General features: G+C 41.4%; 2 protein-coding genes and 1 pseudogene across 14 annotated transcripts; 2 read left to right on the top strand and 1 right to left on the bottom strand.

Moving 5' to 3' along the window:
- Window positions 1–5,853: 5,853 nt before the first annotated feature.
- On the top strand, window positions 5,854–11,709 carry LOC104599149 (uncharacterized). 12 transcript variants are annotated; one of them, XR_016082620.1, is made up of 5 exons: window positions 5,875–6,611; window positions 6,707–7,076; window positions 9,169–9,296; window positions 10,805–10,890; window positions 10,991–11,709. XR_016082620.1 is itself a non-coding variant. In XM_010261556.3 (3 exons), the coding sequence occupies exons 1-2, from the start codon at window positions 6,119–6,121 to the stop codon at window positions 7,069–7,071; spliced, it is 858 nt and encodes a 285-aa protein (XP_010259858.1). In that variant the 5' UTR covers window positions 5,875–6,118; the 3' UTR covers window positions 7,072–7,076; window positions 10,805–11,709. The 12 variants fall into 12 exon arrangements, 5 of the variants coding, with proteins under 5 accessions (XP_010259858.1, XP_010259853.1, XP_010259854.1 ...); XR_016082617.1 differs by having other exon boundaries at window positions 5,854–6,611; window positions 6,707–9,508; XR_016082621.1 differs by lacking the exon at window positions 9,169–9,296.
- Window positions 11,710–14,698: 2,989 nt separating this feature from the next.
- LOC109114825 (putative UDP-rhamnose:rhamnosyltransferase 1) lies at window positions 14,699–17,162 on the top strand (annotated as a pseudogene).
- On the bottom strand, window positions 16,802–24,310 carry LOC104599150 (uncharacterized). 2 transcript variants are annotated; one of them, XM_088896934.1, is made up of 5 exons: window positions 23,768–24,310; window positions 23,584–23,681; window positions 17,454–17,521; window positions 17,269–17,335; window positions 16,802–17,185 (listed from the first exon to the last, which is right to left on the bottom strand). In XM_088896934.1, the coding sequence occupies exons 1-3, from the start codon at window positions 24,066–24,068 to the stop codon at window positions 17,468–17,470; spliced, it is 453 nt and encodes a 150-aa protein (XP_088753060.1). In that variant the 5' UTR covers window positions 24,069–24,310; the 3' UTR covers window positions 16,802–17,185; window positions 17,269–17,335; window positions 17,454–17,467. The 2 variants fall into 2 exon arrangements, with proteins under 2 accessions (XP_088753060.1, XP_010259859.1); XM_010261557.3 differs by lacking the exon at window positions 17,454–17,521 and having other exon boundaries at window positions 23,768–24,308.
- Between the last annotated feature and the right edge of the window lie 1,941 nt (window positions 24,311–26,251).

Raw genomic sequence — 26,251 nt, forward strand, 5'->3', positions numbered from 1 at the left:
ATCCTTCACGTAGATGGCTCCTCGAACCAGTAGGGCAGCGGGGCTAGAATAGTGCTACGCGGCCCGAGCGGAACAAAGTTGGAATACGCACTACGCTTTGAGTTCGCGGCATCCAACAACGAGGCGGAGTACGAGGCACTGATAGCCGGGCTGAACCTAGCGCACAAGGTCCGAGCAAAGCACGTAGTTATCTGTAGTGATTCCCAGCTCGTGGTCAACCAAGTTACAGGCGAATACGAAACACGCGAGCTCACTATGATTGCATACTTGGCAAAAGTAAAGGAGGCTCTGCTCAACTTCCAGTCACACTTCATCAAGCAAATCCTGAGGTTAGAGAACACTGAGGCCGACGCCCTGTCCCGACTTGCCAGCACGAGTCACAATGCCATGAGAACCGTCTACATAGAGGACTTACCTCGACCCAGTATTCTCGGTGGGGCAGAAGAGGTCGCTCCCGTCTCTGAAGCAGAGCCGAGCTGGATCGACCCACTCGCGAGCTTCCTGTTAGGCGGAACCCTCCTTGCGGACCGCAATGCAGCCAAGAGGGTGCAGTGCCAGGCGGCCAAATACGTCATAATAGACGAACGGTTGTACGAACGATCCTACACGCTCCCCTACCTGCGATGCTTGCGACCGGCTGAAGCCGAGCTCGTACTCCGCGACACTCACGAAGGCTTGTGCGGCGGACACCTAGGGGGCAGAGCCCTCACCCAAAAAGCACTTCGATAAGGATACTACTGGCCAACGATGAAGACAGAGGCCGTCGAGCTCGTCCGAAAATGCGACAAGTGTTAGAAGCATGCCAATATCCACCATCAGCCTATTGCCGACCTCAAGTACCTCACCAGTCCATGGCCCTTCGCCCAATGGAGCATCAACCTTCTGGGGCCATTCCCACCAGCGACAGGCGGGAGAAAATTCTTAGTGGTGGCAGTAGATTACTTCACAAAGTGGATAGAAGCTGAACCTCTAGCAACGTTCACAACCCGAAACATACAGAACTTCTTTTGGAAGAACATAGTATGTCGCTTCGGGCTACCTCGGGTACTAATCTCCGACAATGGCAAATAGTTCGAGGATATCAAGTTTCAAGAATGGTGCCAAAGTATGGGAATTAATCAGAACTTCACGTCGGTCGCACACCCCGCAGGCAAATGGCCAAACAGAAGTAATGATCAGAGCCATCCTCCGTGGACTGAAAGCACGACTAGACCGAGCTAAAGGGTTGTGGGCGGTCGAGCTACCAAGTGTTCTATGGGCTCATCGAACCACGGAAAAAACCGCCATAGGAGAGACCTCCTTTAACCTCACCTACGACACTGAGGCGGTAATCCCGGCGGAAATCGAAGTACCTACGCTGCGACTAGAAGCATACGAAGAGCAAACAAACGAAGATGAGTTACGCACCAACCTCGACCTACTAGATGAGGTGAGAGACCTCGCGCACATCCGAACTGTGGCCTACCAGCAAAAGGTAGCTCGGTACTATAACGCGCGAGTAAAGAAGAGGAACTTCCGCGTCGGCGACCTGGTCCTCCGTAAGGTCATGGTACCCAAACCCGGCGTAGGAAAACTCGGATCAAATTGGGAAGGACCCTACCGAGTAAAGAAAGCACTCGGGGGGGCATACGAGCTCGAAACCCTAGAGGGAAAGCAAGTACCCCGAGCATGGAACATTGTCAACCTAAGGTGATACTACCTATAGACCACCAAGAAAACTGGATAAAATCACCACCAAAGCCTACGGGCTAGAATGCCAAGCTAACGAAGGAATCTCAGCACAAGCAAGCAAAGAAAACAGACCGCGCGAGTGCGGTAACCCGGGCAGAAAACAGTTCGGCAAATATGTTTAGTTCGGCAAATACGTTTAGTTCGGAAAATACGCTCAGTTCGGGAGAAAGAATAACCAACACTTAAACAAGTGATTCCATTCCAAAGGTAGGGTAGTACAAAAAAAAAATTACAAGCCAGGAGCTATTTCTTCATCATCAGAAGGCACTTTGACAAAACCCGAAGGCCCCGCCTCGCACTCGGAGTCTGGCTCGGCGTCAGCAGCATTAGCCATCTCCTGAGTTATGCGCAAAGTGGATATGGCGCTAACATCGAGCTCGGGATACGTATTCCGGATCATCCACCGGCTTAGCTTAAAACCCCTCCTATATGAATCCACCATCAGATCATCAAAACCCGGCGAAGTGATGTACTCATCGACGGCCTTCTTCTTGGCATCTTCGATGCCTTGAGAAAAGATCTACGTCCTCTCCCTGATGTCCTCCTGAAGATACTCGACTTGATGCTGCAGATCCAGCCTCAAGTCCGCCATGTGCTTCACCACCACTCCCATGGCCTCGGCATCTCTCTGAGACCTCGCCTGCCTGATCCGAGAAAAGCGAGCAGTCTCCTCAGCAGCACGAGCAGCCTCCTCGGCAGCTCGCACCTGCCTCGAGCTCCTCTCCACCTGAGCTACCAAGGTGTGAATAGAAGAATTCACCTACCAAAAGAGACCGAATGATCAAAAGAACCAACGAAACAAAAGCCAAAGAGCTCTAAAAAAGGAGAACACTTACCACCATGGCATGGGTAACGGCACGACAGGCCACTTGATGCAGAGGAAGATCAGTCCACGCCGCGACCTCCTCGGGGAAGATAGCCTCCTTACTCTTTTGAAGAGCATGGGTCGGCGTCAACACACTCCTGAAATCCCCCGGGGCCCCCGAGCCCGAGGGCCCAGCTCGCGTATGAGCAGACCCGAAGTAAGCAGGAGCACCAGAGTATGTAGGAGCCCCTATGTATGTAGTCTCAGCATAGGGGCCCCCTGCCGGCTTCTGCATCGGAGGGACCATCTCGGGCTCCCTGGACGGATCTTCTGGCTGGTAGCCCGGCACCTCGGGCTCCGCATCCTGAGGCATCTCGGCGTGAGTTCGCTTGGCAACCCGCTTTCTCCTCTTCACACCTTGAAACAAGTGCCCACCCCGGGTCCCTCGCGAATCCATCACACCTGCGAAAAGAAGCTCGCCATCAGTAAAAAAGCAAGAAAAACAGCAAGATAAGAGTCTCTATGTGAAGAACCTACCCGAGCTCAGGCCGGCCGCAATGAGCTTGGCCTCCGTCAGATACTGTTGACACTTCAGCCCAAGCCACGCCCATTGCCGGAGGCCCTTCGCCGTCTCCTTGTCAAGCGTAACCCCGGAGTCAGGAGCAGCCATCCCCCACCCGATCTGAAAAGGCCACCCCAGCACACTTCGCACCCCGAAATAGTCCTGCTTCCATGCTGGGACCTTATTGGGGAGCTCGTGTAAAAGCTTAAAGCCCGAGCGAGGAGACAGGTAGTAAGCCCGCCTGCGCCCGAGGAGAGGACCCGCTTGCTTCTTAAGCATCAAGATGGAAGAAAAAATCTCCAAGTCCAACGGAAAGCTCTCATCGCAGAAAAGGGAGATTGTCCCCACCAAGTTTCGAATGGAATTCGGGTGAAGCTGGCCGACTGTCACGCCGAAGTGGTTCAAAACTTCGACAAAGAGGGGGTGGAAAGGCAATCGCAGCCCCGCGGTGAGCTGCTCCCGGAATATCACGATCTCATTAGGACCGTGTTCCCAAGGAAAGCCACCCGAAGGTATGAAATAAGCATACTCCCCGGGCAACTTATAGTAAGTAATGAGGGATTGGAGCCCCTCGGGCGTCATGGTCGAAGGGCTGAACTTGTCTAACATCCGACCCCGGTGAGAGGTGGACGCCAAACTACCCGAAGCGCCACGGCCTACGGGCTCGAACTCTTCCTCGAGCTCTACCTCCGGCACGCTAGGGCTATCGGGGGATGCAACTTGGTTCGTAGAACCTACATCAGACCCGCTGAAAGGACTATCTGAGCCATCCGAGCTAGACATTGGGAGTGATAAGATCCAGGAAAGTACTCACCCGGACAAAAGCTGTAGACCACAGGAGCTCGGACGAATAGAAGACCTTGAGCGCGAACTGAAAATACCTGGACGCGAACTGGATGCGAGCTGAAACTTAGACGCGAGCTTGAGAGAAATACAAAAGTGACAACAACTGGGGTCCCCCCCCCGCTATTTATGCTCACAGTGACCGAAAGGCAACGACTTAGATCAAAACCAATCCGACGGCCTACGACCGCACTGACCGCACGTCCCCCGAGACCGAGACGTGATTGGTGCACGTCTTCCTGAAACTGACAGCGCCGGCGCACATCTTTCCGAAACTGACGGAACGCCAGCGCACGTCTCCTCAGAAAAAACGGCAGCGGCATGTCTTTTCCAAATTTGAAAAAACGCCCGCTATCGCGCCCCCAAGTGGCGCGCTTTTTTTGAAATTTTGAAACAACACGCGCGCCGCCACATCTATCAGCATTTAGACAAACCAACACGCTTTCCGCATAAATGGACGCTCGAAGAAGCCCAAGAAACCCTGACAAACACACCTCGTGCCGGCAGAACCAAGATTCAAAGTGCAGGACAAATCTACCTGACACCTTGCGAACTCCCCGCGCTAGGGCGACCCTTAGCACGAGGAGTGGGGGGCAATTGATGAAGGAAGATTTGGCCCGACCTTGCAAATCACGGCACGTGGCAAAAAAGCAAGTAGCTTGGCACTTAAAACAGCGTACCGAGGGTACAAACGCCAAAGGGAAGAGACCAGCGGTCCGAACTCCCTAGCAAGATGCCCGAACTCCCCACTTAGAGCTCGAACTCCCTACGTGGAGCCCGAACCCCCCCTTTGGCCCCGAGTCACACAAAAGCAGAGACCCGAACTGGCCCGTCTTATGACAGTTCAGGACCCCCCTTATCCGAACTCAAGACTTCACCTCACGCGCCGCCCCAGGTACTTCGCTTCCGGAGCATTGAACTGGACGAACCACGCCGTACCTGACACCGAAGGAGTTCGTATCCAAGGGCGGCGTACCCGACTGACTTGGGATCTGACGCTTGACGGTCGCATTTCAAACGACCACCTATCACCGTCACCTGTCACCGCTATCTCCAGTTACAGAGATGACTCCGACAAAAGGAGCAGTGACAGTTCTGCCCCAACAGAGGTGATGACGCCCGAACTGGCAGAAGTACGGAAATACTCATTCTCGACCTGACATAAGTCTAGGAGTGAGTGCGCGAGGTGGTTATAAAAGGCTCTCCACCCCCAAAGAGGAGGTATGCAAACTTTGCACTATATGGTTTATCTTGCCTTTGAAGGAATCTAACTTAAGCTTCGGAGCCTTTACACCGGGTTCTCCCCAGAGCTTCCTTATCTTCTCCGTTTCAGGTTCCCCGCTACTCAATTCAAAGGCAAGGTCGTTGACAGCGATCGGCCGGATTGCGCTTCATAAAAAATGATATCCAATTTTCTAAACTTGAATTCCAATTCATTCCCATTAAGGGTTGGTTAATAGGAATCACCCCTTTTGGATTTGGTAAAATTTGATTCGATTTAAATATGTTGTTTTTTATTCATTTTATTCATGAAATACAATACCAAAGCCATTTTTAATCCATTTTATTAATAATACATGATATTTTGATTATTTCTAATTTAATTTATTAATCCTATTTAATATCCCATAATCCGAATTCAGTGTAAATCCGGTGTACATGATCCGATTCGGATTCGAATATAAATAAATAAATCACATTACATTCTACCTCAGTATCTATATCCGATCCGATTCCACCCGTTTACAGCCGTAGGATCCAAAACCACTGAATTCGGATGGAGCCGCGGTATACTGTTACACTTGTGAACTGTAAATCTGTAATCACGTTAAATCAACGGTAGGGCTACGGAGCCGTATGGCTACGTGACTGTAAAAACAAAACGACAAAACACCTCAACATTTTTTGTCGTTTAGGGATCGTTTGGCTCGATTCCTTGCTGGAAGGAGAAGAAGACAAGTAGTTCGTGAAGGGTAGATGGTGACTGAGAGGAAGCCCTAGGAATCTAGGAAGCGATATTGAGCTCAGAAGAAACCCTAGGAAGCTTGATTCAAAGTGACGGAAAAAAAACCCTAAAATCTTTCAGCTGGATTCTTCCATTTCAAGGAAAAGAATCCTGGAATTCCAAGTCTGCCATAGTTTTGATTTCGTAGCAATCCTTATAACTTCTGGGAGATATGCCAGTTGATTTGGAGGACTCATCCACCATTAATGCTTCCCAGGCTTCAGGCGAGGCCGAAATTGCCACTGTCTCTTCTTCTGGTAACGAGAAAGCTCCACCATCGTCAGCTTCAGGAAAAGAAGAAGCTCATTTGTCGTCTTCAGGTAACCAGGTAACTCCAGCATCGCCGAATAGAGGGGAAGGTGAAGCTGACCAAGCAGCTTCATCGGCGCCGACTTCGGGAGAAGAAGCTATTGTATCTTCTTCTGTTAACCAAACAGAAGCAGCTCCGCCGTTGGCGATTTCTGGAAAAGTTACTGCGTCTTCTGCCACTGACCAAACGGTTCCACTGTTGGCTTCAGGGGGAGCTACTGCCTCTTCATCTGCTAGTCAACCGATTCCGCTTTCATCACTTCCAAGAGGAGCCCTTGTGTTCTCTGCTATTCCAACACCTCCACAGTCATCGGCGACGCCGACGAAGAGAAAGCGAAGTCTCCCGGGAACGCCAGGTAAGATTTAAAGCTAATCCACAAAAAAACAAAAAAAAAGATACGAGGTTTTGTATTTTTGATTTTTAGTTTTATTTTTTCATTTCCGGTTGCAGATCCGGATGCGGAGGTAATCGCGTTGTCGCCGGAATCCCTAACGGCGACGGACCGATTCGTGTGCGAGATCTGTGAAAGGGGATTTCCACGCGAGCAGAACCTGCAACTTCACCGCCGTGGCCATAACCTTCCTTGGAAACTTGGAGGGGGACCGGCCAAGGAGGTTCGAAAGCGAGTCTATGTGTGCCCCGTGCCCACTTGTGTCCATCACGACCCATCAAGAGCTTTGGGTGATCTCACGGGGATAAAGAAGCATTTCTTTAGGAAACATGGGGAGAAGAAATATAAATGCGATAAGTGTTCGAAGAAATATGCAGTGCGAACCGATTGGAAGGCGCATAGAAGGATTTGTGGAACGAAATGATACAGGTGCAATTACAGAACTTTGTTTTCTGGATTACTTATATTCTACTTTTGCCCTGGTTCTTATCTGTTTCTCTATTCTTGTTTTTTAAAGCGGGACTTTTTTTCTGTACGGATGATACTAGTGTCGTCTTGTGTATTTGTTCTTGAATAAGGGGAAACTTCATAAATTGTCGTCTCAAAATCAACAAATCTAAGAATAAATTGCATGAGAAATTTAGCTTTATGACCTTTTCTTCAGAGATTCAATGAATTGTTCTTTTGGGGTGCCATTTTGAAAGTGTGCTTGTAGAATTGAGGAAAATTGTAGTTTGATATTACCCTGATTTAAAACAGAAAACTGAGTGAGGCTTTTTTGGGCACCTTCTGTATATGGATTCCTTTAGATTTTTTTTTTTGATAATTGGTATGGGTTCCTTTAGATTTCTTCTCTACTTCCAAAAAATGTGGAAATCTGTGGGACAAGTATGTGGGACAGATGCAGGAAAGGCTTTTTTAAGAGAGGCATTTCATAACAAAATTTTAGTTGCAAACAAGTATGTGGGACAGATGCAGGAAAGGCTTACTTCACAAGAGTGACACTAAATTTAGCTTGAACTTTATGATTTAGCTACAAAGAAAAAGATTTTGGACTGATGAAACAGAATGGACTGGATGCTTGTTTGGCAACCATTTTCCTGTCTAGAGATTCTTAGGTATTCTTTCTGTAGGGATTCCATTTAGCTTAGTAGTTCCTCTTAGCGGTTCATTCTGTAGGCAACAGGAATAGCTAACTTGCTGCCATATTTTGAATGCATGCATTGTTGCGTTTTGCTGTCTGGAAGTATGCCAATTCCAATCTATGCTCATGCCATTGTTTTCCCTTTATTTTTACACTATAAAATGGTAATAGTCCTGTTAAGATTTGGATGGGATCCCTGCCTCAGTTGCACTGCATACATAAACTATTGTCCTTGTCATGTTCATCATATTGCAGCATTTGTCCTGTTTTTTCATGCATTATGTGAATAAAGGGATCATCAACTGATCAAGATCCTATTATCTGTTTAAGCTGGAGGACCTGGAATTAGAGATAAAGAATGTTTTTTTTTTTTATGTATTTCAAAAGGCAAAAAAAAAAAAAAAAGCTCTGCCATATTTTGAATGCATGCATTGTTGTCTTTTGCTGTCTGGAAGTATGCCAATTCCAACCTATGCTCATGCCATTGTTTTCCCTTTATTTTTACACTATAAAATGGTAATAGTCCTGTTAAGATTTGGATGGGATCCCTGCCTCAGTTGCACTGCATACATAAACTATTGTCCTTTTCATGTTCATCATATTGCAGCATTTGTCCTGTTTTTTCATGCATTATGTGAATAAAGGGATCATCAACTGATCAAGATCCTATTATCTGTTTAATCTGGAGGACCTGGAATTAGAGATAAAGAATGTTTTTTTTTAGGTATTTCAAAAGGCAAAAAAAAAAAAAAAGCTCTGCCATATTTTGAATGCATGCATTGTTGCTTTTTGCTGTCTGGAAGTATGTCAATTCCAACCTATACTCATACCATTGCTTTCTCTTTATTTTTGCACTACAAAAATGGTAATAGTCCTGTTAAGATTTGGATTGATCCCTGCCTCAGTTACATTGCATACATAAACTATTGTCCTTGTCATGTTCATCATATTGTAGCATTTGTCCTGTTTTTCCATGCATTAGGCAAATAAAGGGATCATCAAGGTCCCATTATCTGTTTAAGCAGGAGGACCTAGAATTAGAGATAAAGATTTTTTTTTTTTTTGTATTTCCAAAGGCAAAAAAAAAAAAAAACAGATCTGTACAAGGAGAAACCATTTCTATAAATCATCATTCAGACCCTTGTTTATGCCTGAGAATTGGAGGGATTGTAACTGTTTGTTCCTATGGTATGCTACTTTTCCACTAGACAATATGGAGTTGTCCTGTTGTTATGCTTTTGCGCGTGTCATCTACATGTGAGCACTTGTTTCCTGTTTTGATATCAACTCTTTTCCTAATCTATTTTGCTTGATTACTCTAAATGAGTGTTGTAATTGGTACAGGCTCACTCACCACTTGACATCTTGCTTTTTCAGTGCAAGTGTATTATAAAACACAATTTTAGATATACACGCTTGCCGTCTTCATCACATGGATCATACTTGCATACATAGTCCTGCTGGTTCTTATCAAAAGAACATATGAAGGGAATTCTGATTTGCTGGTATTGGTCTTCCTTTCAATACAACATACCAAGCCACTGGTTTTTCTTGTGTGGTACATTCATTTGGAGTGAAAATCTTTCTTTCCAATGCAATGGATGAACAGCAGCGTTTTTCCTTTAGCATCAAATGGGGAATGAGAGCCATTATTTGAAATTTTGAATACCGTAAATCTGTTATTTCAAAAATCATCCTGCCCAGATGATCACATCAAGTAAGGATTGGTTATAATCATGATATTGGCTGATCATAAAGTCTCACACTGCACTGACCTAGCCATCTTTTTGTTGGCCTTTTCTATTCTATATTTTATTTTCTATCTATAGCTAATTGTCTATAGAATTAATTCTGATTAGTTTAGTGATTGTAAGAATTAATTTTTAGTTTATATATTTGCTCAAAACTCATTATAAAAGACTTGATTGTTTGGAGCAAGATACATTATCTTCATAAATGAATCAATTTTGCCTCAACTCATGCTTCAAATAGTTAAGGGTGCAACTGGGACAGGTTGGGTTGAGTGTAACTTCTTAATGGGCGTGAACCCTAAACTGATCCTGATGTAGTAAAGTTTTTCATTTCAAGTAACCTGCCTTGCACTGATGCTGATAATTGGTTGATCATAACACTGCAGTGTCCTTACCGTCCTTGTTAGATTTTCTTATCTAGCTTATCACAGAGAAATCAATTCTGATGAATTTTGTATTTCTTAGGGATTTTTAAATTTTGGTTGTAGAAAATAACTGGGAGTAATTCGTTTTTTCTAGCTCAAAACTCATTTAAGACTTGATTCTTTGGATTACCTAAACTAAATTAGCTTCAGAAAAGAATAATTTTTGGCTCAACTCTTTCAATAATTTAAACAGTATTTGAACCAAGCAGCCTATTTGGTGCGACCTGCATTCCTATTGAACCGTTGACGTGTAGGAAAATGTTGTAAATTTCTTTCTGTTGAATGCTGGATCTAGATATATGGTCAAACCCGTATTACTATTGCTTTTTATTGCTTTTTGTTCGTGTTTTTCTTTACAGGCAAAACTGCACATGGGGTATTAGGAAAACTACAAACCCTCAGCCAAGTACTTGAACTGGCTGCATGGAATATTAGAACAGAAATGTGAGGGAATGACTGAGATGACTGTTGTACCTAAAATTGTGATACGACAGACCTTTACAAGAAAAACCGAACTGCATATTTGTCTTACCATGTACCTTTTTACTCTTATTTGATACTAAATATAGACTTTCACTTTTGGCTATCTTTGAGTCTATGGAAGCCTAGTCTCTAGGTCTCACTACATCAAAAAGGATAAGCTCTGTAGAGATCGTTGGTCCCATAAAATGAAAAGCCATGAGCATTAGCATTTAGCAGTTCTACACAAGGTTCAAAGTATTAATATCAGAGTTTATAGAATGCTGGGATAAGTGGAACCTCACATAAATATTGCCAGTGCATTCTTTTGATCAACTATGACAATTACATTGAGACAATCTCAATTTCTTTTGTAAGGTGGTGTTCATGCTTTCACAATGTATAAAGAATTTTTGCTTGCGGAGAATCCCATTGCCCATCCACGAGGCAATTTAGATACGAGGGTGCTCTTCTGCATTTATGTTGATGACTAATCCTGAATTTGGTATATTAATCATCCGGAGTACGGATTTGCCTAATGCAGATTTCTGATTTACACTGCAGAGTTATAAACATTCAAAAGGACCACAACCCACACTCTATGCACCAACGCCCGCCTATGAATTGGCATCAATTCCGAGCTGGCACCTACCCTAACAGTACTTTGAGCCTATAAATTCTGACCATGGGCTGATCGGTCATCTCCCATGATCATCTGCTTGGTTCACCATGCCTCTTGTTTGAGGGATGGATTTTGTTCTGTTGCAGCTATTGTCAGAGACCATGTGGGCAAAGTCTTGGAATTCAAAAGCTTCACTCTTGGCACTACTATTAATGCGTCTGAGGCTTGGGCTGCGTGGGAAGCTCACAATCTGGCCCTTAACTTTAATGACTATTCAACTACGATTGAGGGTGACTCAAAGATCGTTATTGGCTGTTTAAAAAGGAAAATATCACCCCCGAAGAATCTTAGGAACATCATCTTGGATTGCTTAAAGCTAAAGGAGTCATTGGAGAGAGGTGTATGTTACAAGCACGTATTCAGAGAGGCGAACCAGGCGGTGGATTGGCTCACTCACAGGGCGATGTCTTCTCCTCACTTTGTTTTTTCTTTTAATTCTTGTAATCTTCCTAGGGACCTTTCTTTTATTTGCTTTAGTGACTTTTGGGTAGTGCTTCCCCCCATATTGTGTAGCACATTTTTCTCATATAAAAAAAAACTAGAAATGGACTATGGCAAGAGTATTTTCGAGGCCACTTCTTACACAATCATTACAAATTTGGACTAGTGATGTCTCCTTTTGGTTTGATAAATGGTGTGATGGGGGCCTCTCTAAGAGATACATGAAGGCCTTTGCGGCAATAATATGGGGCAGGGCCGTAGGATAAAAAGCTCTCAAACAAGGTTACTTCTAGCCCACCATGAAGGAAGACTCAATTAAGTTCATCCAAAAGTGTAATCGATGTCAAATTCACTCTAATGTACCACATTAGCCTACGATGTCCCTCATGTCTATTAGTAGTTCGTGGCCTTTTGTACAATGGGGAATATACATCCTAAGACTATTTCCCCTGCCTTAGGTTATAGGAAGTTCTTGATAATGGCAATTGATTACTTCACAAAATGGGTCAAATCCAAAGCTTCTTTTGGAAGAATATCATCTCACTTCAACATTCCTCACACCTTGATTACAAACAAACAACCGGCAATTCAATGACTCAAAGTTCATAGACTTTTGTGCAAGCCTTGGTAAGGAGTAATGATTCACCTCATTCATGTACCTATAAACTCATTGACAGGCCGAGGTGACCAACAAGACTATATTGCATGTCTTAAAGACCAAAATCACAAGAGTCAATGCCCTATGGGTTGAAGAACTTCCTAGTGTGTTGCAGGCCTATTGAACCACACCTTGGACCACCACCAGCGAGATACCTTTTAAATTTGCCTTTGGCACTGAAGCAGCCATCCCATCAAAGATTAGCTAATAGATCCTTTAGGCTAATATACCTATGATGCAACATAAAAGAGTGAGGAGCTCAGAGGCAACTTAGACCTTTTAGAGGGGGTCTGAGAGGGTGGTTCGGTACTACAACTTCCAACTCCAAAGACTATTAGACAATGCATGCCCTTAGCTCCAATTAAGTAAATGTATACTGAGGTTTATGAATTAATAAAATCATATCATTATTGTTTCATGTTTGTGATTGATGTGTTTTCTATGTGTTATCCCATAAATTAGGCATTTATGATACTTATGTTATTTTAGAATGTTCTCAATCACTGAATAAAATTGAGGAATTTATCCTGGTAAAGTTAATATCAATGTATTGCCGATCAATTTGGTTAACCGCATTTTTCAGCCTGGTTTTCTCGGTTCGGTTCGATTTTTTAGTTTTTTATGAGCACCCCTACCTGTGATTAGTGTTTAATCATTTTGGACTGAGAGGTTAAAATCAAAAGACCATCAAAGGGATGAAACTTGATGGGATTTTCTTATGTTAATCATTAACCTTGGGCTTCGTTGGATAACTAAAACTTAGGGTTACTAAGACATAAGTGTTGGGCCCATACTAAGCCCAATTCTACTGGCTTAGGGGTTCACAAGGTTGACTCGATGAATTCAGCCCATATGCTTTCTTGCATGGGCCAAACCCATATGGTTTGATATAAAGCTTTAATGGGTTCCATGCCATACATTATTCAAGCCCAATAAGGCTTTTAACAATTATGACAATGAACCACTTAAGTAATGAACCTTAGCCAATTAGCTATGGGTTATTTAGTACTATGGTCATTTATTTTAATAAACATTTTATATTTTTTTATCATGAAAGACAAGAGAGTGGTCGATAAACGTTTATTCAATGTTGTTTGATAGCTAGGCGCCATTAGACGCCATTATGTGCCATTAATTGCTACATATGCTTAACAGTAAATAAAAGAATGAGTGTTGGGGAAAACATTAAAAATGATATTTCCCCTACGACTAGATTTCACACAAATCGAATAAATGTTTATTTAATAAGTAATGTTATTATATAATGGTGTTTCCCCCAATGCCTACATAACATCATCCTAGTTAAACTATGTGCATTAGATCAAATATGGCTATGGATTTGGATATGGATCTTCATAATAACTAAGGCAATTAGAGACCTAACCAAATCAAATTTGGATGGTCCTAATTACTTTAGAATTAAAATGTATATAAAAGAGATGAGGTAGAGGTCAACATACATTAGTGCACCTCCTTGCACTTTGCACTCTACTCTCTTGTTATCCAAAAACCCTAGTTCAACTTACTTCGAGAAATTAAGTGGTTAACAGCTGCATACATCCAAGCAAGTTGAAAAGGAAAAATCAATTAAGACTAGTTGTAAGATCAACCTATTTAGATCAACTACACCATCTCCCATTGGGAGGGTGATTTAGCTTTAATCCTTGCTGAAGAACATGAAGAAAATCCTTAGTACAATTTGAAATATTTTCAATGAGATGGAATGGTTGCATGCCAGTAAGAACAATAGACGATAGCACTTGTTAGCTGATGCCAGTTTGAGAAGATTCACATCAGACCCACTACAACCCAAAGTATGCTCCGGATCCAAGCCAGACCCCAAATCCGAAACTATAACATCTATCATAGCCCCAAAGCCTGCCCTGGGCCCAGACCATGATTATTAAAGCATTTTACTTTATATATTTGTATTTGTATTCTTTTCAAATTAAATCTTAGGCTCAATTTGGAAGGAATATAAATATAAATATATACAATGCAAATGCATACAAAGTATAAAGTTTTACGGTCTACACATTTGTATTTGTACTCCTTCCAAATTGAGCCTAGTACATATAATAGTACAAATATAAATATTGGAAAGAGAACATATACAAATTTAGAAATACAAAATAAAAGGCTTTGCATCGTCCATATTTGTATTTGTGCTATTGCCAAATAAGCCTAATGCTCCAAGGATGACTGGTGATGACACGCCATTATGTCCAACAGGCAACAGCCATCAAATCAACCTCCAATTTGACGATAGAAAACACCTCTCGAAGAAAGAAAACTCGGTTATAGTCCAGTAACTAGTTTATAATAGGCGGGAGCGGCTGGACATGCACTCACTAGGGGGGGTAGTGAACATATATAGGCGACAGAACTGATTAAGTCACACTGAACAGCCCCAAACAATTAGGTCACTGACCATTTAGCGGACCTGAAAAAAAAAAATGAGAATAATCGTACATTCTATGTGCCTAAAGTATAGTTGGGGTAAGTGTGTATAGAGTATGGGTTTTTGAGCTTTTGAATGTTTATAAATTTGTAATTGTATTCAGATGCATTAGGCCTGTACTTTTCCGAAAAAAAAAATATTGTGAAAAGCCAACAAGGGAACATGCAGAAGAGTCAAAATGTGTAGTTTAAAAATAAAACGGACTATGCCCACTTTTCTGTTTTTTCCCCTCTTTTCCCTTGATATATTCCTGCCCTTCAAAAATAATTGGGAAAATTTACAATCCATTACCGGAACTTTTGAAACATTACTGTTAAGAGTAAAAGTCACTGTTCATATTCTTCAGAGAGCAGCCAAATGGGCGCTCAATAATAGGTCAAATAGGCCAAAATTACTACGCCATGCCACGAGTGGTTCCAGAGGTTTATAGGGAAGCACCACCACCCGTCTATAGTGTGGATGCACCAGCGGCAGCAGCACCTGCACCTGCAGTAGCGGCACAAGCGAAGGTAGGGGCGTATGCAGAAGGTGGGGTTGGAATGGTAAGGCCAGCAGAAATGGCGGACGCAGGTTATACGCAGATCGCCTACGATGGCGCGGGCCGCGGGGAGGCAAATGTACTATTATATTATACAACAGCGCAACCAGGTGTGGTGCCCCAATACCAGACAATGACGGCTGGTCTGGTATTGTGCGGTGGACATGGCGTCTCTCTCTTCAGGGCTAACAATAATGAGCTTCACGTAATAATGTTCCCATGGTTAGCTTTTGGGCACATGATGTCGTTTTTGGAGCTCTCCAAGCGTTTAGCTCAAAGGGGTCATCGCGTCTCCTTCGTTTCTACACCTAGAAACATCCAAAGACTCCCCAAGATCCCTCCAAGCTTAATTACCATCTCTCCTGCATCTGGTGGAGCTCCCCTTACCTCCCATCGACGGTTTGCCGGAGAACGCTGAGGAGACAACTATTGATCTCTCATACCACAAGGTCCATTACCTTAAGAAAGCCTTCGATGGGTTGGAGGGACCCTTGACTCGTTTCTTGGAGGGCTCATCCCCGAACTGGATCGATCCTTCACGATTTTGTGCCTCACTGGTTATCGCCCATCACAGCCAAGCTTGGCATGCCTTCTGCTTTCTTCAGTATCTTCAATGCATCAATGCATGCCTTCTTTGGGCCTCCGAGTGCTTTGTTGGGTGGGGATGACTGTTGGACGAAGCCGGAATAAGACTTCACCGTTCCGCCCAAGCAACTCCCTTTCCAATTGGCATTTCGCCTCTTAGAATGGTCGATGGCTTAGACCAAAATGCTTCAAGTGTCTCCAACTCCTACCGAGTTGGATCAACGATCCAAGGCTACGATATTGTGGTCATTCGAAGCTGTACGGAGTTCGAATCCGATTTCTTACGTCTCCTCACGGAAAAAGCTCCACTGGAAACCAATCATTCCGATCGGTCTACTCCCTCCGGCACTAACAGTGAAAGATGCCATGGATGAGGATGGCAAGTGGCTAGACCAACAGGGGTGAGGGTCAGTGGGAGAAAGACGGTTCAGCCCAGGGTTAGAATTTATACGCACAGAATACTGTTGGAGTAGATGCCAGTTCGAAATTGATGCCAATTCACGAGCGGGCATTGGTGCATAGAGTGTAAGTTGTTGCCATTTTGAATGCTTATAACTCTAGTGGAAATCAGAAATCAGCATTGGGCCTGTCCGTACTTCTCAGGTGGTTTATATTGCATTCTGGAATGAGGTAACACTGAGCCAAGATGTGTTTGAGTTCACTCTTGGCCTAGAGCTTCTGAGTTGCCCTTTAGGTGTAAAGGAAACCATCCAAGGTAAATTGGCGTTGATCTCTGCCATTGCTGCTGGGGTGTCAAGTCAAGGTAAATTGGTCGCAAAACCTTCCCAAGGTTCTCTATAATAATGTGACTATGATCTTCAAACTTTCAAAGGGTTTGTTTTGATTTTAGCGGATAGATTGATAAAGAAAATTAGATGATACTTGAAAGGCATTTGTGTCTTTTCACATGCCAATTAATGACAGGTTAACGGCTAATACCGGATTATTGCATTTCGAAAGTTCAGGTACCACCATACCAGATTGTCACATTTTAAAGTTTGGAGACCAAATTGTCACTCAAGCCAAAGTATAGGATAATGATCAAAAATTTTCCCAAAATAATTTAACAAGTTATTCAAAGTGTTACAAACTCGGCCTCTGTAAATTCCTATAGACTATAAAGCTTTGAGCCTTTGATCCTTGCTGAAGAACATAAACAAAATGCTTACTACAAATTGGACTTGTTACACGCACTGCTGATATAGCTGATATAGTAGTAGTAGTAAGAACATAGCTGATATAGCACTTGTTAGCTGATGCCAATTTGAGAAGATTCACATCAACACCCATCGAGTTTGAACGAAGACCGCTTGCAGCCAAAGAAATTTTTGTTATTCCATCCATTAGATTTATCATAGATATTGTTTACTCGTACAGAGCCACTACAGCAACCTCTGCACACCCAAGTATTCTAAGTTCAGAAAATCCTTAAAATCATTTTCCACAAAACAAAAATGGATTTCAAGTAGCATATTACCTTTCCCAAAAGCAGGTTACACGCACTGCCCTTTGCTGACCATTTCTTTGGTCTTCACATCTTGCTCCTGCAGGGAAGTCCGCAGTCGATCAAATTTTGAAGCATCACACAAACAAAAGATGATTTTGACCCCATATATTGAGGAAATAATCATTAATTTCCACATCTTTTTTTATTGCCCTTACCAGTGCAATTTACATTACACATCTGGAATATTATGTGGATCCACCAGGACCAACATTGTTCCATATTTCTGGTATGCAATTGTAAGAGATAAAATGTTTCAGTATAAATAAAACACTAGAAAAATTGATTGCCATAAAATGAAAAAATCCAGTTGTTAAAGAATAGAATGGATGTAGGGGTGATCAAGTTCAAAATTTCGACACAACATGCCCATATATATCGTATTGGACCATCAGTGGATGTCTGATACTCAAAATACGGCTTTGGATTTTTGACCATTTCATGGGGTTGGCAGATAATAAACATAGGCATGATGCATCAAATCATTATTTTTATTTGTTTCACAAGATAATATTTGTTTATTAGTTTCTTATTTGTAAGCTTTCTGATTGGTAGTTATTGTAAGGAAGAAACAAGTTCGTTTTTTTTTTTATCAATAACATCAATTTCATTAAATTAAGAGAATAGAGGGAAAGGAATACAAAGTGAGATAAAATAACTTAGCTCCCCAAAAATCAGAAAACTCAGGGTAAGCAAAGAAAATTAAAAACTAGCCCAGAAAACAGCCTCCCTATTCACATCTTGCTTGGCCAACCCATCCGCAAATGAGTTGGCACTCCTCTTCACCCAGCTGTACTGAATCTCTATGTCCCTACCCAGCCATAAGAACTGTTTTTGTCCATCCCCATTAGGTACCCACCCCCCAACCTCGATGGGGTCAGGGATGGAGATTGCCTTGGTGGAGCGGGGACAAGGATTAATAGGGATACCCGACCCAACCGAGGATGGGTCAAGGAGTGAAGTCCCTGGAGGCTCGCCTAGGCGACAAGGTGCCCTTGGACAAAAACATAGTTGTCAAGGTGACGCCTAGGCGACAAGGTGCCCTTGGAGGCTCGCCTCGCCTAATTGCCGAATAGTTTTCTATAGCATGTTATAAAAAACTTTTATATTCTTAATTTTTGAGGTTATAATTATAAAATAGACATTTTTAAACTAAAATATTCATTTTGTGTGTTTACATACTAATTTCTTTTTATTATTTTATTATTTGTTAGGTTTTAATCAACACAAACATTGCTAAATGCTGTATTGAACCCTCAAAGACTTCAAAACCTAAACCAATAAAGAAGAACATTAAATGTTGTTCAATCAACACATTTTCTTCTTTTTCTTTACTAATTTTGTTTGTTTATATACTAAATTCCTCTTCTTCTTCCACCTTTTCTTTTCTTCTTTCCTATAACAGAAATAGGGGTTGAGCCTCTATATTTTTTTTTTCCTTTCTTTCTTCTTTTTCTTCTCATGAATATGTTGGAATATGTTAATTTTCTATATTTAACATGAAGTTTATACTTTTCTTATGAAAATTATGGATATTTATTAAGGAAATATGATTATGAAACCTAGGGAACTATCCTAAGATACATGTTTTTACTTAAAACCATCGCCTAGGTGACTAGGCAACTAAGCACCCCCCTATTGCCTAGCCTCACCTTGGCGCCTTGAAAACTATGATTTTTTGTACGTAAAATAAAAATTATTTTTATTTTTTAGAAAAAGCTTGGCTTGTAGTCGAGCTCGAACTTGCGAGCTTTTGAATCGAGCCAAACTAGAGCTCAAGTCTTTGGTTCGAATTGAGCTCAAGCTCGAGCCTAGCACAATTTCTGCGAGCTGAGCTTGAATAGCCAAGTATTTGGCTCAGCTCTGCTCGAATCCACCCCTACTCTATCAAGGTTCCAAGTGATACATGTTGTACGTCTCTGAAGAAGCAAGGGAAATCAATCGATCATAGAATGGTAGAAGGTACGCTCTATTTTGGAACAAAAACAGAAGCTTTGCCCCTTTTTTTTCTTTTTTGGAACAAAAACAAAGGCCCTGCCCCTTCTTTTTCTTTTTTTGGAACAAAAAACAGAGGCTCCGCCCCTTCTTTTTCCGTTTTATTAGGAACAAAAACAAAGGCTATGCTTCATTTTGGAACACAAAACATGGGCTTTGCCCCTCCTTCCTCTTCCAGTTCTTCATGGAACAAAGAATAGGGGTGGACTGGAACAAAAACAAGGGCTCCTCCTCCCACTCCTCTTCTTCTTCTAAAACGAAAAAAAAGGGTTTAACCCTTCTTTTTCTTTTTCTTGAAGAAAAATTCATCTTCATCCTTTTTTTGAACTAAAACCTTCTTTTATTTCTATTTCAATGGAAAAAATAGAGGCCTATCCCTTTGTTCTATTTTTTTAGACACCAAGCGACACTAGGCAACCAGGCGACTAAGCACTCCCCCATCACCTAGGTTCACCTTGGCCCCTTGAAAACCATATATTACATTATGTAATACATAAAGTTACACATATTTTAACATGTGAAATATTATATGCATTTAATATTTTCTACATAAAAGTCATATGCCCATAACCAGGCCTCGTTCATGACCATCCTTATATGGATGTCGATGATTCCATCCAAGCAAGAATATGAACTTCACACATGTAATTTTTATGCACATAAAAGGAGCAGAGCAGCTTTATAATAAAGAACTCCCAAGCAAAGAAAGTCAGAAGATAAGCAGGGTCCAACTTCTTTGCATAATAGAAACACATTTCTTTGGCATGCCATGCCTAAACAAGGCATCTGATTTTGGTAAAGTCAAACCAATCCACGGGCAAAGAAAAATGAAAGCCTTTGATGCATCTCAGTTGACTATGAACAGAGAGTGACACTATTATTTGATCAAGATAGTTCTAGAGAGTCCACCATGCTTAACTTTGGCAATTCTTCCCTAGGAAATCTTGGTCCTTTTGATCAAAGAATTTTTTTTTCTTTTGAGATAAATAGCAGCATTGTATTAATAAAAGAGAAGATAACCCAGTTCTGTCCAGAGTAGAGAGCAGGGACACTACAAAGGCATCAGAAAGCTGATCAAACGAAAAATGTGATTCTACTCAGGATACAAATTAACCACAGGATCAGGCAAACCCCATAAAAACCGTTGAGAATTAACTCCAGCTCAAGCTAAACTATTTCCTAGGGAGAGTTGGATAATCTTGGGATCCACTTGGACGAGCATTTCAGGTTTCTCCCCAGGTTTATGGCCTCCTAACCAGGACTCTGAAACTCCAAGCTGGTTCTGCATCAGAGTTGACCCATGAGATAACTACTTTACAATAACCATCCCAAACAATTCTGTAGTGCTAACAGTTAAAGTCCGTGTATCACCAACAATTCAGCCCTCAAAGAGATACCTGCGTCACAGAAACTTAACTTGATGGAACCAGCCTCATCCCTTACCACACCACTGACCCCTGATTCACCCAGGTTACCCAGCAGCAGCCATCAAAATTGAGCTTGAGAATTGAGACTGATTGCTTGTGGTGGCTGCCAAGCAATTTATATCCTTGATATGCTGGGATGCCAATAATGGATTGCCACCCTCGTAACAAACAATCCATTTTAATATCTTTAGATTTTTCACATTCTAGCAATCAATGGGCTACCCTTGATCAGATTAGTCAAAACACCCACCCTAACTCATTAACAAACACCTGCATTTCTTTCCCCCCACATGCTCCACAGTATTGCTACCCTTGTGCAATGCCACAACAATTTAATTCTATTAGTGTAACAGCCAAGTAGGTCTTGTGAAAAAAGCTTCAAGACATTTTGAGGGACAGCCCAAGACTTCCCAAACAGATTGAAAAAATTTCATGTCGCTACCCATGGAAATGGAAATATGTCGTTGAAATAGTAGGAAATTTAGGGACATTTTAAACCATGATGGTCACCTAGCCTCACCTTGGCACCTTGAAAACTATGGTGGGGATAAGCACCATGGTTTTATCTAGCTTTGGAGTCTACCACAGGTGTTAATAATTTGGAGAGAAGTTTCCCAACAGAAAACCTTGATCTTTGATGGGGAGGGGCCTATCCAAATGGGTTTCTAAGGAAAAGATGATGAGAGCAATGTTCTGAAAATTGTAATCGTATTGTAAATTGTAAAGAGGTTTGAATCATATCATATCATAAATCATAAGATTTTTTCTGATTTTTCTAAAAGTAGTCAAAAAAACTATAAAAAATACCCAAACCTCTCAAAAAATAGAAAAATGACTTTGTATTAATTTTCAACCTATAGACATAATATAAGTAGGTAGTAATAGTGAGCCTATGTTCTTACTAATCCACTATATTAGTTATCTTGTGATCTTATCTCCAAGTTTTTAAGGGAAAAGAATCATAATGTTTCTAATCCCTAATTCCCTATAGTTTCAACTTCAAGTTTCAACAATTTAAGTCAAACATGCAATTCATGAAAAATACTAAAATGAGAGAGAGAGAGAGAGAGAGACTTTCTCAGCCTAACACACATCCAAGAACATGTTAATTCAACAAAATAACACATTTATATAGACTTACATAAGGAATTAAGAAGTAAACAAATTATAAGCCAAACCATGCCCATCAAACTAGCATAAATAAAGACTTGCACACTACCACACCGGAGCTAACAAAGAAATCTTTGTAGTTTCAGAATTCAAACACAAATACGAAATTTCTAATTCCTTTTTTTTTATCAATAACATCAATTTCATTAAATTAAACAATACTAAATTTCTAATTCCTGGATACTCTAATTCTTGAGTTACCTAGGTCTGGGTAGTCTCCAGACCAGAACTGGACACCCCAACAAGAACACATCCCCCCTTGATAGAGCCACTTGCCTTGCACATGGAAAAAATACGAGGCAAAGACTACATCCTATTTATGATAGGGTTTGCGATGTATTTATCTTCTTATTAGTCATTTTCCACCCAAAGAACTGGAACTTTTGGAGGAATGATACATTTGTAACCAATGACCGAAGTGGGCCAGCAAATGGAAACATTCATGCTCTTAAAGAAAAATACATGGGAAAAATTCCAATCATCATATAGCTGACATGGGATGAGAGAAATGGCCTCATCTACAGAGGAAGAACTCCAAACCATTGCATGTAATTCAAAATACTAAGCTCCTTCCTTCCTAATAATCTTAATAAAACTCAAGAGAAATCAAATGACCAAAGAATGAAACTGTTAAGTCATCTCCAACGTTACCAAGGGACCAATTACAAAGTATTCATAAATGGAACCTTTGATAGGAAGTCAAAAACAAATTGCCAACAAACCAAGCAAAGATGAGTTTTGGGCAATCATCAGGACCTTAAGAAGACTGATCAATAGGAAAATTCATAGAGCAGCACTTTTTTGTGGAGGGAGTAATCACCAACATTCTGCAAATTATTGATGAAGCTACTCTTACATGACAAATTTCGATAGCTCATCTGTAGGAACCTTTTGTTTTTTTTGTTTTTTCTTTTTTTCTGTTGTGAACTTATCTATGTAAATAGGTCAAAGAATGTCCTCTTATGAGCCTCCTATATAAGGTTAGCAACTTTTCAATTAAATGAAGGAGCCATCAAACCATGTAATTAACAGGGGAATGCTGCGACCACGGTGGTCTCAGCAGATGCCAAACATTACTCGATTATATCCTGCTGAACAAGTTTTCATCATTCCAGCTGAAGCATTGATTATTTTCTTTAGCCAAGATTCAGAAGCTGTTCCAGTATGACACGAAAATCTAATGGAAAAATAATTGAAGGGATAATTACTCGTTTTGCGTTTTTTCCGAGCATACCAATTACCAAACATTTTAAAACCATACAACTAAATCATGAATGTTAACAAATCCAATGAAAAGACATTGGATTGAAAACGACATGCAGTTTTTTAAAATTTATCTCATTTATTCCTTCACTATTACAAAACATTTTAAAACCATACAACTAAATCATGAATGTTAACAAATTCAATGAAAAGACATTGGATTGAAAACGACATGCAATTTTTTAAAATTTATCTCACTTATTCCTTCACTACAAGGGATACTCATACCTTCAGATCCCACCAACCAACCTTAAAATATAAGTTCCAGAAAACCCAAGAAGAAGAAGAAGAAGAAGAGAATCAACAAACTGCCTTAAATCAACATAAACAAACAAGCTTCTAAACCTCGACATCGACGAATCGGGTCGAAAAATCTATCAAAAACCACCAATTTAAATCAAAATGAAAAAACGAACAACTAAATCAAACTCACCATTCCCGTGCTTTCATAGTAGTCGTTCAACGCCCATTGATACTTCGACTGGTTTAACCCAAACCAGTCCGCTAGATACTCATCAATACACGAATGCGCTGCCACAAACCCCCTAAACCGTTACGAAAACCCTAAATACCGAAAGATCCACCGCAACTTAAACCGTAAGAACCGAGAAAGTTACCATTTTGCACTTTAGCAACAGCATCCCAAAATAACCCAAACATAGAAGAGTTCGACCGCGACTTCTCGAACTGCTGAGGGGGAGGCTGAACCGGCGGCAAAACCACCTTCGAAGATGGAATCTTCGGCAACTCAGCGGATGGCTCAGAGGGTGTCGGAGTTACCAGAGGAGTGAGTGGGGGCTTTGGAGTTGACGCAGGACTGACAGGGAGTTTAGGAGTGGCAGGAGGAGTGATGAACACAGTGTACCTCCCAGCTTTACCGATCACCGGTGGCGGTGTGGATTCTTTGGTGATCGTCATTTCGAAGCAAATTCAGTTGCAGAGATAAAACGCGAGAATCAAAACGAACTCAGATAAGATTACGAAGGAAACCCATGGAAAGGAAAGATGTTCGGACTTCGTAGATGGAAGAGTTAAGTTCGCGAGAATGAAAGAGCATCTTCCACAAATCGGTTTCCGTGGGGTTTTATTAAAAACCCCCTTCCAGGCACCGGCATCCCCATGCTGCTGCACATCTTTGTCCGCTTCATATCTTCGTTGTTTAATTGCGTCAAGATCTTTGTCCTCTTATTGTGATGCCAACAAAATATGTTCCAACAACCACCGAATATGATTTGCTATGAAAGTGAGACCGATTACAAAAGTGGGACCCGTTATGTATTAGATGTGCGGTGTCAGATAACGTTGAGAGGGTGTTGGAATGCACATTGTTGGTAGATGGTCCGAACTCCCTCGTATTATTTATTTATTGCTTAAATATTTAAATACCCCTCGTTTTGCAGCAATATCTGCGTGTTTAAAGAATACCTTGAATATCCTTCGATTTAAACAAAAAAAAAAGGTTCAAATATGATATGGAAAACATATGATATAGAAAAATCAATTGACCAATAAGGTGTTTGATTGGTGTTATTTATCAAAATTCATCGATGGGTTTTGATTGGTAAAAACTCTTTTCATACTACATCATAAATTTGACATCACAGTGAAATATATATCTATTTTAACTTTTTTTTTTCAAATTTTCAAAATATGACCAAGAAAATTCAAAATCAAGACATGCTCGACCAACCCAAGAGTGCATAGCTAGTAGTTGGGCACGAGGCCAAAATAGAGTTGAGAGTTGAGGGAAGGAGTTCTCACCAAATCCCAAATTAGTACCAGTTTGGAAGGAGTATAAATGCAAATAAGTAGAGTATTACAAAGACCCCTCCTATACTATGGGATTTGTGACAAAGACCCCCCTGTACTTTGTTTTGCAATAAAAACTCCTGTATTATGACCATGAGACAAAGACCCCCTTCCGTTAGCCTTCTGTCCAAAAGGCCGTTATAATATTTTTTAATCCCCATACTACCTATGTAATAACTAGACGAAAAAAACACTATTCATCTTTCCTGACCTTCTGATACTACCCTTTTGTTCCTTCACATTTCTCTCTCTCTCCTCTCTTTTCCCCGATCTCTCTTCTTGCCCTTCCCCTTAACAGTGTCGGGATCTCCATTCTCTATTCTCGGTTATCACATTTCTGTGGTTCTTTCATTAGAGAATTCTACCTCCACGCTATGCATGCATCAAGAATATAAAAACACCAGAAACCTATTCTGAAAGGATCTTTGTTGGTTGTCTGTTATGCTTCAAAAAGATAACAAAATGTTGATAGACTAGGAGGGGCACTTGATCTGGGACTGGGAAGAATAAAAACTAAACGCTAGCTGGTTGTTGCTACACCCTCTAGTAACCTAGGACCTCTAGGAGTCGGTGGTCATTAATGGACTGTTTTGCTAATTTGTACATACCCAATAAGGAAAAGACTTCTTGCCCTCCTTCAGAGTTCAAACACTGTTATTAAAGATAATTATTCTTCAGACTGGACTGGGTTGATAGTTGAAGAGGATTGTTCTTTGTTAATGAGTAGTTAGTTGGTTTCCAGTAAGAGCAGAAGGTCCTAGAGCAAAAGGCTTTGGCTTCCAAGATGAACTTTTCATTCAAATGGAATACCTAGATATGCCAACAGCCTTCCAGACCAATTAGTGAGAACAGGGGTGAATAGAAAGACATAAAGTTAATTGTGGGGAAAGGGGATAGCAAGTCTAGGTTTGCATCTGTGAATCTGCATGTAGTTTTGTAGTTCTTGGTCCTCAGGGGTTATGGGTCCTTATAACATATGTACTTGTCTGTCATCACTTGCACCAAGCTACCAAGAAATGGCTCTAACATGAATATCACTAGTCCAAAATTATAAATTCCAAGCGCAAAAATAGAACCAACGCAAAGATTTTTAGGGGTTGTTACTGCTGGATGTTAGTCTTAAACTCAAACGTGAGAGTTGTTATATATGCATGGAATGCAACATCGCCTTTGATCCATTGGGTTCAACATAGAATTTGTCAAGTGGTATACCAATATGAGCATCATTAACAATAAAGTTCATCGTTCAAAACCACGGTTGATGACTCTAGACTATAAGCATCTATCTAGTG

Source organism: Nelumbo nucifera, chromosome 2 (assembly GCF_055504915.1).
Source record: "Nelumbo nucifera cultivar China Antique chromosome 2, China Antique-T2T, whole genome shotgun sequence".
Classification (NCBI taxonomy): domain Eukaryota; kingdom Viridiplantae; phylum Streptophyta; class Magnoliopsida; order Proteales; family Nelumbonaceae; genus Nelumbo; species Nelumbo nucifera.